The sequence below is a fragment of the Pelophylax lessonae genome, assembly GCF_965119305.1.
Source record: "Pelophylax lessonae genome assembly, chromosome: 7".
Classification (NCBI taxonomy): Eukaryota; Metazoa; Chordata; class Amphibia; order Anura; family Ranidae; genus Pelophylax; species Pelophylax lessonae.
The window spans coordinates 33,476,138-33,495,996 of record NC_138774.1 but is presented as its reverse complement, the minus strand read 5'-3'; the positions used below and the strand labels follow the sequence as shown (position 1 = coordinate 33,495,996).

At 45.0% G+C, this 19,859-nt stretch overlaps 1 protein-coding gene across 1 annotated transcript in view; it reads left to right on the top strand.

The window, feature by feature from the left end:
* Nucleotides 1-19,859, top strand: part of LOC309560026 (butyrophilin subfamily 1 member A1-like) — an 86,892-nt gene that overhangs the window by 63,273 nt on the left and 3,760 nt on the right. Inside the window, exons 6-7 of the mRNA XM_082263525.1 lie at nt 14,727-14,747; nt 16,948-16,974. Coding sequence (XP_082119651.1) covers nt 14,727-14,747; nt 16,948-16,974 — 48 coding nt within the window. The remainder of the gene's footprint in view (nt 1-14,726; nt 14,748-16,947; nt 16,975-19,859) is intronic.

Sequence of the window (19,859 nt, the reverse complement as noted above, 5' to 3'; positions counted from 1 at the left end):
GTTCCTACCTCCATAGGAGTAGGGTCAACGGCCGAAATCCGAGAAGAACTGGATAATGGCATTCCCATTTTTTCAGCCTTTCTTTCTCGTAGCCTTCTATCTATGGTGATACTGAGTTGTATCAATGCATCCAGGGTTTTCGGCAAATCCGCTCGGGCGAGCTTGTCTGATAGGCCTCTGATAGGCCAAGCCTAAATTGAGTTTTCAGAGATGCATCATTCCACTCTGAATCAAGGGTCCATCTCTTGAACTCTGCGACGAAGTCTTCCACAGGTCTCCTACCTTGTTTTAAGGACCTCATTTGAAGATCGGCAGTACTCTGCCTATTGGGGTCATCATATAGGCTAGTAAGTTCTGCTAGAAATAAGGCGTAGGAGTTGAGAAGCTGATCGTTTTTCTCAAAGAGAGAGTCTGCCCAGGCCCGTGGATCGCCTGTTAGGTAAGAAATAATAGTGCAAACCTTGATATGATCAGTAAGATTGGTACGGGGTTTTAGCAAGAAAAGTAACTCACATACGTTTTTGAATTCGCGAAATTTTTTGCGATCGCCTGTAAATACTAAAGGAGGATTTATTTTGGGTTCAGGGGACTGAGCAGCGGTAAGTTGTGTCAGTCTGGCCACCTGCTGCGTCAGAGCCTGATTGTCTTCTTTTAATTCAGTAAGTGCATGTATTAACGCAGTTACTTGTTGTTTTAATTGTGTCACCTGAGTGGTTATTTCTGTTGAATCCATTTTAGGTTCGTTCAATCTATAACGCTCCTGCGTTTTCTGTATAATGTGGATTTGCAGCTGCAGAAATATTCCACTTCAGTAGTCATGTAGAGAAACGCTGAGATACCAATCCCAACTCCCAAGACTCATCATATGTGGATAGTCTCAATTCAGCATACAAATACACACACTCTATAAGATGTTCCTGGAGTGATCTATGTATATAGTAGTATAGTGGTGATAGGCTGAAGAGACAGGTTGAGTAGAGATGATAGGTGACAGACACTTGAGAGGAATGTTCTTGAGAATGAGATAGTAGCAGATGGGATGCAAATAGGTTAGCAATCATGTATGGTAGTAGATGATAGGATAGCAGATGAACATACAGGAGAGACTAACCCAGTGCAAGAGCAGATGATAGTAGGCTCAAGAGCTAGCAATCTAGATAGTGCAGATGTAGTAACAGTCCTTAGTATGCAGAGCTAGATAGTGTAAGCTTTAGTATGAAGGTTATGGAGGATTCCCCTGTGGGGTACTTATCACTAGTAGCAATGTAGCAGAGGAGAGGTTCGGTAAGAGCGGATGATCCGGTAGCAGGATACAGGGATCAGCAGCGAGGTTCCGATAGCGAGGTATGCTTGCAAGCATGCGAGCTTCAAGGCAGGTTATGCGGTGTTGAACGAACAATGTGAGTGAGACTGCCGGCAGTTGAAATAGCCGCTCCAGCGGCGCTCAGTGATGACAGCATCGGTCTTAAAGGTGTATGCGCACCTTACCAAAAGAGAATGGTGGGGCGCATACACTTAAGGAAAAGTGGAATTAGGGTACCAAAGGTACCAGAACATTACAGTACCCCCCCCTTAAGGCCGGCTCCTGAAGGCCTCTGGAGCTGGTTTTCTGGGTATTTCGCGTGAAAATTGCGAATTAATCTAGGGGCATGTATGTCAGAGGTATTTAGCCAGGTGTCGTCTTGGGGCCCATAGTTCTTCCATCGGACTAAATATTGAAGTCTTCTTCTGTGGATACGAGAATCCAGAATCTCTTTTATCTCATATTCTTCTCCACCTTCAACTTGTACAGGAGGAGGAGGTGGGATAGTAGGCCTTATTCCTTGGTCAGGAACATGGGGCTTCAGTAGCGACACATGGAAGATGGGATGTATTTTGAGGTCTGTTGGTAATGTGAGCTGTACTGCAGCTTTTCCAATAAGTTTCCTGATTGGGAAAGGTCCCAAGAACAGAGGCCCAAGCTTTTTGCTAGGGATTTTCAATCTTAAGTTTTTTGTTGAGAGCCAAACGAGGTCCCCGATAGCATACTGAGGAGAAGGTCTTCTACGAAGATCATAGTACTTCTTTTGTTGACTATGAGCGTGTGCGATGGTAGTATTAAGTAAACCCAGAGAGTCCTTTATTTGGGTAAGATAGTCTGAGGCTACTGGGTTATTTGAAGGAAGGATGCGTGGTGGAAGAATAGTGGGATGAAACCCATAGTTCAAGTAGAACGGACTCTGTTTGGTCGTACTGTGGGTTGCCTTGTTGTAGGCAAATTCTGCCAGAGGGAGAAGATCCACCCAATCATCCTGTTGGTATGAAGTGTAACAACGTAAATATTGTTCGATGCACTGGTTGACTCTTTCAGTCTGTCTGTTGGTCCTTCGGATGATTTTAAGGAGAAGTGAGCTTCCGCTCAATTCGTAGTATGTGACATAGTTCTTGCCAGAACTTGGAGATAAATTGCGATCCACGGTCAGACAGAAGAGTTTTCGGGATACCATGTAACTTAAAGACATGTTTCATCAGTAGTTCCGCTGTTTGTTTGGACGAAGGTAGTCTGCGAATAGCAATGAAATGTGCCATTTTTGTCAGATGGTCCACTGACACCAAGATGGTATTAAATCCTTTGGAAGGAGGTAGTTCTACTATAAAGTCCAAGGACACAACTTCCCATGGAGTTTGGGGTATTGGTAGACTGCATAGTAGACCGGATGGTCTCGTAGTGTCAATTTTGGACCTGGCACAGACATTGCATGAAGAGACGAATTTCTGTATAGATGTTTTCATGTCAGGCCACCAGAACTGCCTGGTAAGCAAATTAAGAGTCTTTGTCATACCCATATGTCCTGCCATAGGCACATCATGCGACAATTCCAGGATCTTGGTGCGCATGGTAGGGGGTATGTAAAGTTTGTCGTTGTAGTAGAGGAAGCCTTCTGCATCGGTATTTAGTTGTGGTGGGGGTGAATCCAAACTTATACTATGCAAAACCTCTTCCTTCAAGGAACGGACAACTCCAATAATACGCTTGTGAGGTATTATAGGAACGGAAGGGATTTCGAAGTAGTTTTCTTCAGTTAGTCGTGATAGTGCATCCGCCTTTTTATTCTTATCTGCAGGTGTGTAGGTCACTAGGAAGTTAAACCTTAGGAAGAATAGTGACCATCGTACCTGCCGGTGAGAGAGAGTTTTGTTAGTCTGAAGATATTGAAGATTTTTATGATTTATGTATATGAGTATTGGTAATCAGGTGCCTTCGAGTAGATGTCGCCAATTCTCCAGAGCCAGTTTTATAGCAAGCAGTTCTTTTTCACCCATTGGGTAATTTACCTCTGGACTGCTTAAGGATTTAGAAAAGAAGGCGACTGGATGAAGTGGTGAAGTGTTAGTTGGTCGTTGGGAGAGTATTGCTCCTACTGCCATGTTTGACGCATCTACTTCCAGAATGTATTGGAGGGATGGGTCTGGATGGCGTAGTATGGGAGCAGAAGTAAACCTTGTCTTTAACAGGTGAAAAGCTTTATTTGCTTCATCTGACCATTTGAATGGTCTCTTAATGCTAGTGAGTTGTGTGAGGGGTCTCACAATGGCAGAGAAGTTCTTGATGAACTTCCTATAGAAATTTGAAAGTCCAAGGAATCGCTGTAGCGCTTTGCGGGTGGTTGGTGTAGGCCAATCCTGAATGCAGGATATCTTACTCATATCCATCTTGATTCCTGTTTTGGATATGATGTATCCTAGAAATAGTACTTCTTCTTTATGAAACAAGCATTTTTTCAGTTTCACGTATAGGTTGTGTGCAAGTAATCTCGATAACACAAGTCTTACATGTTTTATATGTTCAGACAAGGATCGTGAATATATAAGTATATCGTCCAGATATACCACAACACAGACATCCAGTAAGTCTATAAAATATTGTTTATAAATCGTTGAAAGGCTGCAGGGGCGTTGCATAGCCCGAATGGCATTACAAGATATTCGAACAATCCGTATCTGGTTCTGAATGCAGTCTTCCACTCATCTCCATCACGGATTCGAATTAAATTGTATGCCCCTTTCAGGTCCAATTTTGAAAAATAGGTAGCTCCACGCACCTGTTCAATGAGCTCAGGGATAAGCGGTAGAGGATAGCGATCTTTTATTGTAATAGCATTCAATTGCCTATAGTCGATAATAGGCCTGAGACTTGAGTCCTTATTGCGGACAAAAAAGAGTCCTGCAGCTGTGGAAGAAGTGGAAGGTCTAATAAAACCTTTTTTCAAATTCTCATCCAAATATTCTTTGAGATGGGAAAGTTCATCCTGCGAAAGAGGATAAACATGACCGAACAGCAATTTGCTATTTGGGAGTAGATCAATGCTACAATCATAGTCTCGATGAGGAGGTAATGCTTGAGCATTTTTCTCAAGAAAAACCTCAGACAGATCCTGATAACATAGTGGTGCAATCTCATCTGTCACCACAGACAGGATCTTCCCGTAAGACGGGAGGTTACACGTACCCTCGCAATAGCAAGAGAGGAAGGCCAGGGTCCGTTCCTTCCAATCTATGTTTGGTTGATGTGTATGTAACCAGGGAAGTCCCAAAACAATGGGAAAGTGGGGTGAAGGTATTAGGTCGAAGGTGGTGGTCTCCATATGAGACTCGTTAGTGGTGACTAGGAGTGCTTGTGTCTGATCAGTGATCGGACCGGAAGATAAAGGAACACCGTTAATAAGACTCACTGAGACAGGTTTAGGTTTAGAAATAATAGGGACTTTATTTAAAGCAGCAAAACGTATGTCAATATAATTTCCACAAGATCCTGTGTCAATCATGGCCTTAGTAGTAATCCTGGTCTGGTCCCACTGTAATGTCAAGCGAACAAAAAGGTAAGGGTTAGTAATTGAAGTTGTCAATCCCCCTAGGAGGACATATGAACACTCACCCTTCTTTTTGTAGACAAGGGGACAGACGTTTATCATGTGATCCGGGGATGCACAGTAAAAGCAGAGATTACTAGATCGTCTCCTGGCTCTTTCCATAGATGATAGAGGTGGGCGTATGGTTCCTACCTCCATAGGAGTAGGGTCAACGGCCGAAATCCGAGAAGAACTGGATAATGGCATTCCCATTTTTTCAGCCTTTCTTTCTCGTAGCCTTCTATCTATGGTGATACTGAGTTGTATCAATGCATCCAGGGTTTTCGGCAAATCCGCTCGGGCGAGCTTGTCTGATAGGCCTCTGATAGGCCAAGCCTAAATTGAGTTTTCAGAGATGCATCATTCCACTCTGAATCAAGGGTCCATCTCTTGAACTCTGCGACGAAGTCTTCCACAGGTCTCCTACCTTGTTTTAAGGACCTCATTTGAAGATCGGCAGTACTCTGCCTATTGGGGTCATCATATAGGCTAGTAAGTTCTGCTAGAAATAAGGCGTAGGAGTTGAGAAGCTGATCGTTTTTCTCAAAGAGAGAGTCTGCCCAGGCCCGTGGATCGCCTGTTAGGTAAGAAATAATAGTGCAAACCTTGATATGATCAGTAAGATTGGTACGGGGTTTTAGCAAGAAAAGTAACTCACATACGTTTTTGAATTCGCGAAATTTTTTGCGATCGCCTGTAAATACTAAAGGAGGATTTATTTTGGGTTCAGGGGACTGAGCAGCGGTAAGTTGTGTCAGTCTGGCCACCTGCTGCGTCAGAGCCTGATTGTCTTCTTTTAATTCAGTAAGTGCATGTATTAACGCAGTTACTTGTTGTTTTAATTGTGTCACCTGAGTGGTTATTTCTGTTGAATCCATTTTAGGTTCGTTCAATCTATAACGCTCCTGCGTTTTCTGTATAATGTGGATTTGCAGCTGCAGAAATATTCCACTTCAGTAGTCATGTAGAGAAACGCTGAGATACCAATCCCAACTCCCAAGACTCATCATATGTGGATAGTCTCAATTCAGCATACAAATACACACACTCAATAAGATGTTCCTGGAGTGATCTATGTATATAGTAGTATAGTGGTGATAGGCTGAAGAGACAGGTTGAGTAGAGATGATAGGTGACAGACACTTGAGAGGAATGTTCTTGAGAATGAGATAGTAGCAGATGGGATGCAAATAGGTTAGCAATCATGTATGGTAGTAGATGATAGGATAGCAGATGAACATACAGGAGAGACTAGCCCAGTGCAAGAGCAGATGATAGTAGGCTCAAGAGCTAGCAATCTAGATAGTGCAGATGTAGTAACAGTCCTTAGTATGCAGAGCTAGATAGTGTAAGCTTTAGTATGAAGGTTATGGAGGATTCCCCTGTGGGGTACTTATCACTAGTAGCAATGTAGCAGAGGAGAGGTTCGGTAAGAGCGGATGATCCGGTAGCAGGATACAGGGATCAGCAGCGAGGTTCCGATAGCGAGGTATGCTTGCAAGCATGCGAGCTTCAAGGCAGGTTATGCGGTGTTGAACGAACAATGTGAGTGAGACCGCCGGCGGTTGAAATAGCCGCTCCAGCGGCGCTCAGTGATGACAGCATCGGTCTTAAAGGTGTATGCGCACCTTACCAAAAGAGAATGGTGGGGCGCATACACTTAAGGAAAAGTGGAATTAGGGTACCAAAGGTACCAGAACATTACACCATTACTGTCAAAAATAAAATTTTAAATTCCCCAAACTTGCTCCTGTTTAACCCCTTCCCACCGACATAACGCAAATATGCGGTCTCAGCTTCAAGGGGTTGAACCGGAGTGATGTCACAGCTGCAGGCATCACCCGGTACTGTTTTTTAGAGCTGACAAACAGCTTTCTAGTAATAAAAACCGATGCGGCTGAGCAGCAACCTGGTTGTTATTACAAGAAGCGGGAGGGGACATCGTCGCCCCCCTGCAGGCGCTTTCCTCAGCTCGGAGACCCGAGTCAAGTGTTCCACCGGGAGACCCAAGCGACCAGCCAGCACCGGCCGAAGACCCGAATCAAGCAGGGTTCGTCTCTGATTGGGTCTCCAAAGTAGTATCCCGGGAGCAGGATTCTAGTCCTGCGGAAATGCATAGGAACAGCGTTCGTGTACTTTTCCTACAGCAGGAACGCCATTCCCGTTAGCAGCTAGTCCCCCCGACGCGATCCCAGCGCCTGGAGCCATCTCCTGCTCTGGGATGGCGGGTCGGCAAGCCCAGATTGCGGGTTCCCGACCCGCCGTCCCTCGGCACAGTATGAGGAAAGGAGCTACACTAGAGGAACCAGAGCCGATGCTTACTGTATAGTGCCGGCTCCTGTCATAGGCGGAGTGATACCAAGTGTACTCCGCCTGTGATAGGAGAAAAACAGGAAGCATCGGCTCTGCAGATGAGAGAGGGAGGTAGAGAGAGAAAGATGAGGGAAGAAGAGGTAGAAGGAGAGAGAGGTGAAAGAGAGAGAGAGGAAGGAAAGAGAGGTAGGAGGAGAGAAAGAGAGATAAGAAAGATTATATATATATATATATATATATATATATATATATATATATATATATATATATATAGAGAGAGAGAGAGAGAGATGGAAAGAGAGAGAGGGAAGGGGGAGAAAAGAACAAGTGAGAGAGAGAAGAAAGAAAGAATAGAGAGGGGTGAGAGATAGAAGAGAAATAGGGAAATTTGCAACTCAAAGTAGACATAACCCACCAAGTACCCACTAGCAGTATCAGCCAGCAGTACCCACCAGCAGTGCCAGCCAGCAGTACCCGCCAGCAGTACCCACCAGCAGTGCCAGCCAGCAGTACCAGCCAGCAGTACCCATCAGCAGTATCAGCCGGCAGTGCCAGCCAGTACTACTCACCAGCAGTACCAGTTAGCAGTAGCCACCAGCAGTACTCACCAGCAGTACTCACCAGCAGTACCCGCCAGCAGTACCAGCCAGCAGTAGCCACTAGCAGTACCCACCAGCAGCACCTGCCAGCATTACCCGCCATCAGTACCTGCCAGCATTACCCGCAAACAGTACCAGCCAACAGTACCCACCAGCAATACCAGCCATCAGCACCAAGCAGCAGTACCCACCACCAGTACCCACCACCAGTACCCACCACCAGTGCATGCCAGCAGTACCAGCCAGCAGTACACACCAGCAGTACCAGCCAGCAGTAGCCACCAGCAGTGCCAGCCAGCAGTAGCCACCACCTGTACCCACCAGCAGTACCAGTCAGCAGTAGCCACCACCAGCAGCCACCACCAGTAGCAGCCAGCAGTACCCACTAGCAATACCCGCCAGCAGTACCAGACAGCAGTACCCACCAGCAGTACCCACCAGCAGTACCAGGTAGCAGTACCAGCCAGCAGTACCCGCCAGCAGTACCCATCAGCAGTACCTCGCCACCCAACAGTAGCCACTAGCAGTACCAGCCAGCAGTACCCACTAGCAGTACCAGCCAGCAGTAGCCCCCACCAGTACCCACCAGCAGTACCAGTCAGCAGTACCCACCAGCAGTGCCAGCCAGCAGTAGCCACCACCAGTACCCACCAGCAGTACCAGTCAGCAGTAGCCACCACCAGTACCAGCCAGCAGTACCCACCAGCAGTACCAGTCAGCAGTACAAGTCAGCAGTACCCAGCCAGCAGTACCCACCAACATTTCCCACCAGCAGTATCCACCAGCAGTACCAGCCAGCAGTATCCACCAGCAGTTCCCAATAGCAGTACCAGCCAGCAGTACCCACCAACAGTACTCACCAGCAGTACTCACCAGCAGTACCCACCAGTAGTACTAGCCAGCAGTGTTTGTTGGACAGCCAGTTAGCAGCCACCAGTCATACCCACCTGGGGGACAGCAGCAGCCAGCGATACCTGCAGGGACCCAATTCAATCAAATCTGCGGTGGGCGATTGGCAACTGGTTAAGTAGGTTTCAGATTCGGTATGCTGTTTTTCCATGTGTCCTAAACTCTCTCTTCCAGAGTTTTTGAGTTTTGTAAACTCCGTTGACCTTTCAGAAGGGACTGGTACCCAATCTTTTACGCCCCACAAAAAGTCAACGTAATCCACCTCGAAGTGAAATTTTAGCCCACCAAGCCACTTGAGGGTTCCTAACTACCTCCAGGGGGGTATGGAGATGCTTCACTCACTTTCACAACAGTGTAGTAGCTCCCCCTGTCCTCAGCTGGCTGTTCGGTTGGTTGTTTGCACCTGCTTGACTACAACATCTTCTGACCTACATTACCGACCCCAATCTATCACCTGTGAACGTCTTTTTTTTTTTTTTTTTTTTTTGCTAATTGTTGTCTTTCTTTCCCTTCCATCATATTGCACCTCTTGTTCAAGCAAACCTGTGCAGGCTTTTTGGTGATCACACACCTAAATTTGTCTGTTTAGTCTGTCAAAAATGTTCCATTTTTTAAGAGAGCATAAGAACTGAATCATGTACAGAATTCTGTATACTTTATGCTTTTTTAAATGTGTTTTATTATTTTTTTTAAGAAGAATTTTCAGTCAATATTGATTAATTGTACAGTGCATGGTGTATCAAATTATTTTTTGGGGGAGGATTGAGTTACTTCTTATATCTATCAGGCACTAAAGTGGGTCTGTTTACTCCAACAAGATCATAACAGAAATGTCCTGTCCCACATCAGGGTGCTAAAATATTTTTTATTTTTTTACATTTTTTCCCACCTCTTCTGTATGGGGGCCACATTATATGTTTTACAAATATTTACAGGCCCCCAGGCCAACAAAAATTATTTTTTGTTTAATGAATTACGTAAAGTGATATTAAAGGCAGTTATTATTTTTCTTTTTTACATCTTATACTTTATACTTTTTTTTATCATGTCATATTTACCTGCTCTGTGCAACAGGTATGCACAGAGCAGCCCCGATCCTTCTCTTCTCTGGCCCCTCCTTCCTCCCAAGTGCGCCCAGGGCCACTGCTCTGCGTGTCTCTTCGTACACAGAGGCAAAGTGAGGCGAGGCCCTGCCCCCTCTCTCTTCTCATTGGCTCTTTAGCCAATGGCTCTCACTGCTTTCTCAGAAGGGGGAGTTCCTGGAGAACTGAGGATCTGAAAATGAATGAAGCACCCATCACATAGGAGGTCCTTCCTTTAACATCAGATACCCCATCACATCAGATCCCCTTCTAAGACATCAGAGTTCCCCCTTAAAATCTGAGTCCCCTCTTGTACATCAGAGTCTCCCCCTCACACCAGCGACACCCCCTCACCGACATTAGAAGCCCCGCTATCACAACAGAGCCCCTGTTACACATTAGTAGTCCTAATTACATCAGAGGACCCCCTTTGCATCAGAGCCCCTCCTTTTATCAAAGTCCCCCCTCACATAAGAGCTCCCCCTTGCACATCCAAGGCCCTCCTTGTGCATCAAAATCCCCCCTTCACATCAGAAGCTTCTCCATCACAATAGAGTCCCTCCTTATATCAAAGACCCCCCTCCCCTCACATAAGAGACCCCCTTGCCCATCAGAGCCCCCTTTTTGCACATCAGAAGCCCCATTCACATCAGAGTCCCCTTGTCAGGACCTGGATCACCTGCTTGTGGCACTATGGTTCCCAGAGTGAAAGGTTGTAGTTCCGGTGTCTACCAGAGGGTGTCTCCTAGCAGCCAGCAGATTCCAGTAATCTTTCCACCTGATGCTGGCTGCTCGGAGGGTATTTAGTCCCACCTCTACTAATACTTTGAGTTTCAGTGTTTTGCCCTGCTAGCCAGATACTGCTTGTTAATTGACCCTGAGTCTGATTCCTGCCTGAGCCTACTCCCTCTTGTTCCTTATCCCATTCCTGATTCCCTCTTCCTGACTTTTCCTTACACCCCCAGTTTTACCCTGTTGATCTGTGTTTCCTATTTCAAATATAGTGTATTATAGTTAGGTTTTTAATTAGGTTGTTAATTAGGTATTTATGGGTCACTGATATCTTCACATTTGTATATTCGGTTTGCTTCTATTTGGATAGGTTTTGTTTCACTTTTAAACTTGCTTAAACCATACACTGGAGATCAATATTAGAGAACAACCTACAGTTTCCTAAATTTCAAGGTCACTGCTTAGTCCTATTTGAAACTATCTAAACAGGAGTAAAAGAGCAGTTTTGTTAAGCATATTTCATAAGTTACATATATTTTGAAGCACAGATAAAAAACTTTGAATGAGATTTGAAAAAGTACATTGATGAAACACTTTCAAATACCTCCCAGTTATTGGTGTTTATCTGGCACCTTGTGCTAATTTCTTTAATTATCTAGAAAACCCTATTTAACTAGCAGCCTAACTTTCCAGTTTTTACTGACTTAGCAAGATAGTGACTAAATAGTCGTCACTACTTAAAGAGGAGTTCCGGGCACAAAAACGATATTTTTTTTTTGTGCCCGTCCGCTAGTTCAGCCTAAGCTGAAAAGGAATTGGATAGTTAGATTTTTTTTTTTTAAAAACTCACCTTGTAATTGACGATCGTAAATACTCACCTATGACAGCTTCCTCCCTCGGAGCCGCGGCTCACCCCGTCACTTCCTGTCTCGCTATGATTCCTGGGAGCTGAACGTCATAGCTCCCAGGAATCAATGCGCCGCACCGGCCCCGCTCGTCATTTCCGGGCGACGCCGCATTCCCCTGCTAAACAGCTTCTGGGCATGCCCAGAAGCTGTTTAGGAATGCGGCGCCGCACCGGAAGTGACGAGAGGGGCCGGTGCAGCGCATTCTGGGACACGAAGACGCGGAAGAAGACGGAGAACAGGACCGCGCCGGCTTCAGCTGCCCACAACCGAGATGGAAACGCTGTGGAAGAAAACTTCTAAGTAAGTATTTCTTCTAAAAGGTAAGTGCGAACCGGGACAGATCAGAGGCTAGCCATTGTGGAATGTGCTAGCCCTGACTGTCCCGGGGGTATGTTAAAAAAAAAAACGATTCTCTGCCCGGAACTCCGCTTTAATAGGCACTAGACAGTGACTGATAGTTCTAAAGTGACTGAAACCCTCCGGCAGCAGTTTGTCCAGATGAAGGCCAAAAAGATGGCCCTTTCAGCCATAGCAAGAGAAGTTTGTCACAAACTCATTCAAGTCCCCCAAGAAGGCTGGTCGTCCACGAAAGACAATTGCAAGAGAGGACAGGCTAATGCAGAGAATCTCAAAGGGCAATTGATTCAGCATTGCAGCTGTAATTCCTCACCAGTTCAGCACTGAACAGAGAAGGATCTGTCTGGTCATACAGTGTCTAACCGTAATTTAGGAGAATTTGGACGGAAACCTCACTCTGCAGTGACCAAACCCCTCATTACCAGAAAGCTAGACTAACCTTTGCCGAGGAGCATGTTGTGTGGACAGAGGAGAACTGGTCCAAAGTTCACTTTAGTGATGAAAGCAAGTTTCATTTATTTGGGTCAACATTATGTTCCTCATCAAATTGGGGAAAAACTGAACCCAAAGTGTGTAAAGAAGTCAGTGAAACGGTGGAGGGCGAAGCGTCATGGTTTGGGGAATGTTTTCTGCAGCAGGAGTTGGGCCTCCTATACAGCTACATGGCAGAGTGAATGCAAATGTTTATCAGAACCTTCTCTGACAACATGCGGTTCATTCCCTGCGTTCATCCCCCAACCAGCCAGCAATTTTCATGCACGACAATGCCCCCTGTCACACAGCAAAATGGGTAAAGCAGTTCCTTGAAGCTGAAAACATTGAAATAATGAAATTGCCAGCCCAGAGTCCTGATCTAAACCAATAGAAAACCTCTGGAAAATCCTTGGCGACAAAGTTATGTCCAAGAAACCCACTACAGTCACCGAACTGTGGAAGAGACTGGAAGAAGAGACTGGAAGAAGAGTGGAACAAAATCACAGCAGAGCAGTGTGAGAGACTAGCGATGTCCTGTGCAAAAGCAAATGTGCTGAAGTCATTCAAAGCAAGGAACCTCCCCCCCCCCCCCCCCCCACACACACTTTCTACTAATTGTTGATTGTTGTAACCTTCAGAAATTTTAGTTGTAATCTTTCGTCATGCTACAGTCATTGCTGTTATCTGATTTTATACATTGTGTTTTCTACAAAAACCAAGGTTTTTTTTGTTGAAGTGCCTTGGTTATTTTGAAAAACACTGTTCTATCATCAGAGTCGGTTCACACTGGGGCGACACGACTCTGTACTACTTCGGGGGCGACTTGTGCATCCCCATGCACTATGACTTCGGAGCGACTTGCAAGGACTTCACATAATGGAAGTCTATGCAAGTCGCTCCGAGGTCGCCCCGAAGTAGTACAGGACCCTTTTTCTAGGTCGGAGCGACTTGTGTCGCTCCTATTAGAACGGGTCCTGTAGCGGTCAATGGACCGCGAGGGAGCGCGACTTGTCAGGCTGACAAGTCACCTGACAAGTCGCGCTAGTGTGGATCAGCTCTTATCATGGTATCGCCACAACAAAAATTCCATCAAATGTTGTGCAATGAAGATTACATTATTTCTAAAAAAAATCAAGTGTTCATAAATTGTTCTCCAATTTTGATCTCCAGCGTATATAGTCTGGATTTAGCTTCCTAAGTGCAGCTACACAGATCTGGTCATCCCTGCTGATGGATGCCTGCGTTCGGTATCCCTGACACCCCTATTGCACATCAGAGGCGCCCTTTACATCAGAGTCCCCAGTTCCCTGTCATATCTTACAATCTTCTCCACAGCTGCGGTATAGTACAGGGTCAGAAATTAAGCAGAGGAGGACAGAGCGCTGGAGGCAGAGCAGGTTCCCTGCTGGCTGCCAACACGCTTGACTGGCTGCCAGCACCATAGCAATCAATGATGGCATGAATACTGGGCGCTCAGTGTCATTGGTTGCTAGGGTGCTGGTGGCTAGCAGACATGGGAGTAAGTCACACATGTGCAAGTCGCAAGCAAGTCTAAAGTCTTAACCTTCAAGTCTCAAGCAAGTCCCAAGTTACTGTGGCGAAAAGCAAGCGAGTCAAGTCGAGTCCCTGCTAGAAGTCAAGCAAGTCAAGTCAAGTCATTTATTTTGTTCAAGTCACATATCAAGTCAAAATACTGATCTACCCAAATTTTCACCTTTAAATCAGTCACGTTGCTCGCCCCCTACAGTCTCCTGAGCGAGCGACGTAGGGCTACAATATAGTAGGGCTACGTCGCTTTGCCCAGTGCCCAAAGTGGTGTCAGAAACATAACAGGCCCATTCATTTTGCTTTAACACATCTTGAGAAAATGTAAATATTTAATAATTTAAAAAAGTAAAGTCATTTCGAGTCATATGTCTCAAGTCATGAATACCAAGTCAAAGTCAAGTCGAGTCTTTTATTAATTTTAGTCAAGCAAGTCTCAAGTCCTCAAACTGGTGACTTAAGTATGACTTAAGTCAAGTCATGTGACTCAAGTCCCCCACCTCTGGTGGCTAGACCGCCTGCACCACAGAAATGCATAATCTTGTAAAGTTGCTGCAGGTTGTAGAGGCTCAGGTGTCCATGGATCATAGTTTGGAGACTCCAGATTTGAAGGATTCATCAATAGAGAGTGTTGATGCCATGAGTTTTTGTAATGGCCAGGTTATTCAGGCCAAACTGGAAGCTCTGGTGACATTGTCTCACCCCTGAAGTCTCTAAAATATATATTCATCATCAGACAGTGTTCTGTCTTTACAAAAACTCTTCACAAATGAGAAATATCGGTTTTGGAAGAAATATTTAAAATGGCTTCAAGCTAATAATTTGACAATGTGTGAAACAGCGAGCAATGTCAGGGAAACCTGGTTAGAAAAATGTGTCGCTGAAATAACTGAGATTTGTTTTGTCCTTCTATTACAGAGTCCTTAGAACGAGAAGTCGGTAAGTGTCGTGATGTCCTTAAAGTATATCTAAACCCAAAAACCAAAAATGTATTATATTACAGCTTACCACTCCTGAGATGCAGTGGCTGCATTCGTTTTTGTTAATCATGCTTCTCTTTCCTTTATTTTCTCCTGGTGATCCTACAAATCACAATCTAAGGAGGTACCCATGGTTGTCACACAGGTTGGCCTTCAAAAATGTCTGCCGTTGTTCATCTCTATTAAACGAGAGAAGGGGGATAATTTGTTTTCATAGGGCAGATAACATTGTTTTAGCTCACAGGAAGTGAGAAGGGCATGGCATTTCTGGCAGGATCAATGGGTATAGTCTGTACTGGAGGAAAAATGTTTTTAGCCCAAACCCCCCCCCCCCCCAGAAAAATAATGCAGCCACTCCATCTAAGGAGTTGTAAACTGCAATTGAGAAAACATGGGTAAGTGGCTAAATTAGTATTTGGGAAGAAGCCGCAGTGAGATCCCCCCCCCTCCCCCAGGATGTGTGGCTGCTCCTTCCTCCCCTGATATGGAGAAAGTATCATCAGAGAGGGACCTCACGGGAGTCCATATTTATTGTTATCGCAACTTTATTTCAATCTTGAAAAGTAAACTTTGTATAGCAGTAGCTATCATTTTAGTCAGTGGAAGAACTACCAGGGTCGCAAAGGTTGCACTTGTGACCAGGCCCTGGCATTTCGCTATCGCAGGGGGCCCCAAGATGGCAAAAGGGGGGTGCTGCAGAACATGGGAAAAGGACTGTAAAGCTTGGTGCACACCTCTGCAACCTCAAAGTTGTGCAATTTTCTAGTGACGTCCTTGTGATCGGCAATCGATTTCCTTGCTTGCAACTTTTGTGAGTTAACATTGCAGTCTATGGCACTCAAATCGCACCAAAGTTGCAGAAAAGTAGTGAATAAATCTTTTTTTTGTCCCTGCTACTTGAGTCATATTGGGCCCCTAGGTAAAGGGCCCTGAGATCAGTTGGAAGAGCCCCAGGACCAAAGAAAATGGCCTGAGACTGATGGAAAAGGCCCAGGTGGTCAGGAGAGCCCTTCATGGTTCATGAGGCCTGAAGGTTCTATTTACACCCCTGATTTTAGTGAGTGGTAGACCAACATTTGTGCTGTAACGACCAGCAAAACTAACAAAAAAACATGAATTGCCTGTAGGACTTTAGATGAGGCGCAACACACTCAGTGATAGTGCAGTCTGCAATGTCTTGCAGATTTGTAAGTATGGGTCCCCTTTTGGTTGATACCCAATGTTTGCAATAACAGAATACATTGTATTATGTGTGTCATATACAGTGTTGGGGTAGTTACTCAAAAAATGTAAATAGTTACTAGTTACTTCTGTAAATTGTAACGAGATTACTTTACTAGTTACTGCATTTGAAAAGTAACTTCACTACTTATTACTTTACCTTCCTCTTTCTTAATTGATCGTGTATAAGAAGATACATGACACTCTTTCTGCATAGAGTTTATTGTATAAACACAGGCTTTGGGAAACATGAGAACAAAACCTGAAAAAACAGAATAAAACATAAAGTGCAACAAAAAGTCATAAACTTCATCCCTCTCTATTCTTCGAAATACTGATTGTATCGCACGACTTGGGTAACGCAGGAAAACGCGTTCCTATAGCCTAGTAAAGTAGTGTAGTTACCTCCTATAGCCTAGTAAAGTAGTGTAGTTACCAATATTAGTATTGTAACTAGTTACGTTACTTCGTTGCCAAAAAAAGTAATGTAGTTACTGTAATCCGTTACTTTGTAACTAGTTACCCCCCAACACTTTCTACTACAATTGTGTGTGCATCAACCCCTGAGGAAGTGACGCTATGTCACGAAACCCGTCCGGTTACATGGATGCAAGTTCACACCTATTATGGATGAAACACTGTACCCGTCTATGGAAATAATATGTATGTGTTGACCAATCTGCTTGACCATATGGCAATTATTTCACTGTTGATCTGTTGGAAATTGTATTTAACAATAAATCTTTACTTTATTGATTTTATCATTGAGTGTGTTGCGCCTGATTTAAAGTCCCACGGGCAATTCATATGTCTTTGTATATTGTAGGGGGATGGAGGCATATCACAGGATACATGCAACAATACTTCATTAGTTAGTCAACAAAACTAACAATGGAAATTTAATCCCAATTTTTTCTTTTTGTTTTACTTGTTTTTAGAATGGAGGAAGATTTCCATTATAAAAGGTGAGTAGATATTTGCATCCACCATGTGTTTTAGTGTCGTCATGTGATTATTTCATTTAAACATTTTAGCTATGTGGTCATCCCATGGTTTTCACTTTAGTCTTACACGAGCCATGAAAATTGCATATTTTAGGAAAATCCAGTCACTTACAATAATCTCCAAAAATGGTCATATGAACCACCAGATAGTTTCAACACCATGAAATGATATAACGTGTTGGTGATCGGTTGCTTGTTGTTAGGTTGTTGAAAGGCTGATTGTAAGCTCCATGTCACAATCTAAAGTTTACGGAAGACTCTCTTCCTGCCCCTATGTCACATTGCCAGTGCTTTAAGTGGCTCAAAAGAGGTGCTGGTACTCTATTATTACTCTATTATAGCCTATAGATTTTGTCGCCCCCCCCCAACCCACATCAGGGTCCCCACAGAGCACCCCCGCTGGCCTGGGCTGGGACTCCGGAGCAGGGGGACTCACTGGTGGTGACTGGTCTGGCTCTGGAGTGGGAAATATTCTTGGGGGGGGGGCAATTGAGGGTGCAGATGTCCAAAATGAGCGTACTGGTACGCTAAGGCGCACGGAGAGGTGGCAGTATGCTCAAGAGCCATATTTGGAAGTGGCGGTACTGAGTACCAGTACATACCGGCCCACTTAAAGCACTGCATACTACCCAATATCCAGGAATCTTTCTTTGCTCCCACACAGCAGGAGTTGGGTGGGGGAGATTCTTCCAGCCCCCTTCTTCCTTGCACCACAGCAACACTTGTTTTTTAAGAAATTCCCTCTTGACATACCTTAAATCCAACTGCCTTGTGGCTGGTCATGTGAAGGTCTTTTTTTTACTCTACCGCTGCATGGTCGCTGCTCAAAGCTGCAGAGAACACCACTTTTGGTATGACATCATTACTGTTCTCTAAAGCTTCACAATGTAAGTCTAGGTCAACATGATGATGTACTCTCAGGAGATGCATGTCCATGATCACCTAGGCCCACAAGTAGTGTGTGGGTGGGATGCGGCAAGGTGCGGCGGCAATAATTCACACAATCAGGTGCAATGGAAAACTTGTATTGAAATAGTACAGCAACAGTTCACAAAAAAACTGGTGGGAAGGCTGCCCAACCGGGTGCACAACCACTGACAGCAGAGTGCAACCTGGTCATCTCATGCCAAACGGGATGATGTCCAAAGGAGTTGCAACCCTACACTTTCCCTCCTCATCAAGAAGCTTTTCCTACCACTATTGCTGTCCCTAAAATATGGGGTACCTATCCCTACTCTATCCACTTGCAAATGTGCACCAGGGCCTTAAATAGGCTCTGCCTGATCCAAGATGCCTGCTAGGGTCATATGTGGTGGCAGCATCTGTGGCAAACACAGCCACTGGATATTGTCCTTTGTGTATGCATTATGTTATTGCATGTGTGTACCTTTAAGAACCAAGTGTTTGTAGTGTGGTTTGTGTGGAGAGAGTGAGAACTCTTTGACTTGGGACTATTATATGTCTGAGCAGTGTCTCTCAGGATATGGGTGGGGTGGGGGTTTGTTATTGTTAAATACCTGCCTTCTATTGTTCTATTGTTTCTGTCTGGCAGAGTAAGGTTATTATGGGATGTTCAGCTTTGTGTGTGGAATGTCTCGAAGAGGGAGGGGTTTTGGGAGAGTGTAGATCCCTTGTGTTTTCAATAAACAAGGCATTCTAGTGTTTGACCTCCAAGCTATGTGTCGTCTGGTTATTGGAGGGTTGGAAATATTATACGCTACCAGGATTATTGTATGCTGTATCTGATTACCAGTGGAGATATCGTGGATCATACTGCTACTCCGCTACAGCATCCAATAGCATAGCTTTCCCAGTGACCAAGGAAACCATAGAGGAACCCTGTTCCTCTTGACTTTCTCTCCAGCAACAGTATCGCCACCTGCAGTGGAGAAAGTAGACTGTACCTGCCTACAAGTGACCCAATTTAGAAAAAGGAAAGTGATTGTTGACAGAGCAGAATATCTGCAGGGTACACCCCTGGATCATTTTTTAAAATTTGACTACTTTACTTTAGTTAATTTATTTTAAAGTGGTTCTAAAGGCTCAAGGTTTTTTTACCTTCATGCATTATTTTCATAAAGGTAAAAAAACCTTCTATGTGCAGCAGCCTCCCTCAGCCCCCCTAATACTTATCTGAGCCCCATCGCGATCCAGCGGTGTGCACGAAAGCTCGGGCCCTCCAGGGGGACTCTCCCTCCTCATTGGATAAGACAGCAGCAAGAGCCATTGGCTCCCGCTGCTGTTAATCCCAACCAGTGAGCCAATGAGGATAGAGAGGGGGCAGGGCCGAGCGATGGCTTTGTTTGTGATTGGACACGCAGAGCAACGGCTCGGAAGCGAACCTACTTGGGTGCCCCCATAGCAAGCTGCTTGCTCTGGTGGCACTTGGCAGGAGGCAGGGGCCAGGAGGGTGGGCGGGAGACCTGAGAAGTGGAGGATCGGGGCTGCTCTGTGCAAAACAACTTCACAGAGAAGGTAAGTATGACATGTTTGTTATTTTTCTTTTTAATTGCCTTTAATATCACGTTAATTTTGGCTTAAAGTGATACTTAAGTATCATTTTTTTTTCTATTAAAATTGAGTATGTTATACAGTTGGTTTTGCAAAGAGTGGCCCGGATCCTCCTCTTCTCGGGGGTCCCTCCCTCCTGTCGAGTCCCCTCACAGCAAGCAGCTTGCTATGGGGGGCACCTGAGCCGAGCCACAGCTCTGTGTGTCCATTCAGAAATGGAGCTGTGGTTCAGCCGCACCCTCTCTCTCCTGATTGGCTAACTGACTTTGATTGACTGCAGTGGGAGCCAATGGCGCAGCTGCTGTGTCTCAGCCAACCAGGAAGGAGAATCCCGG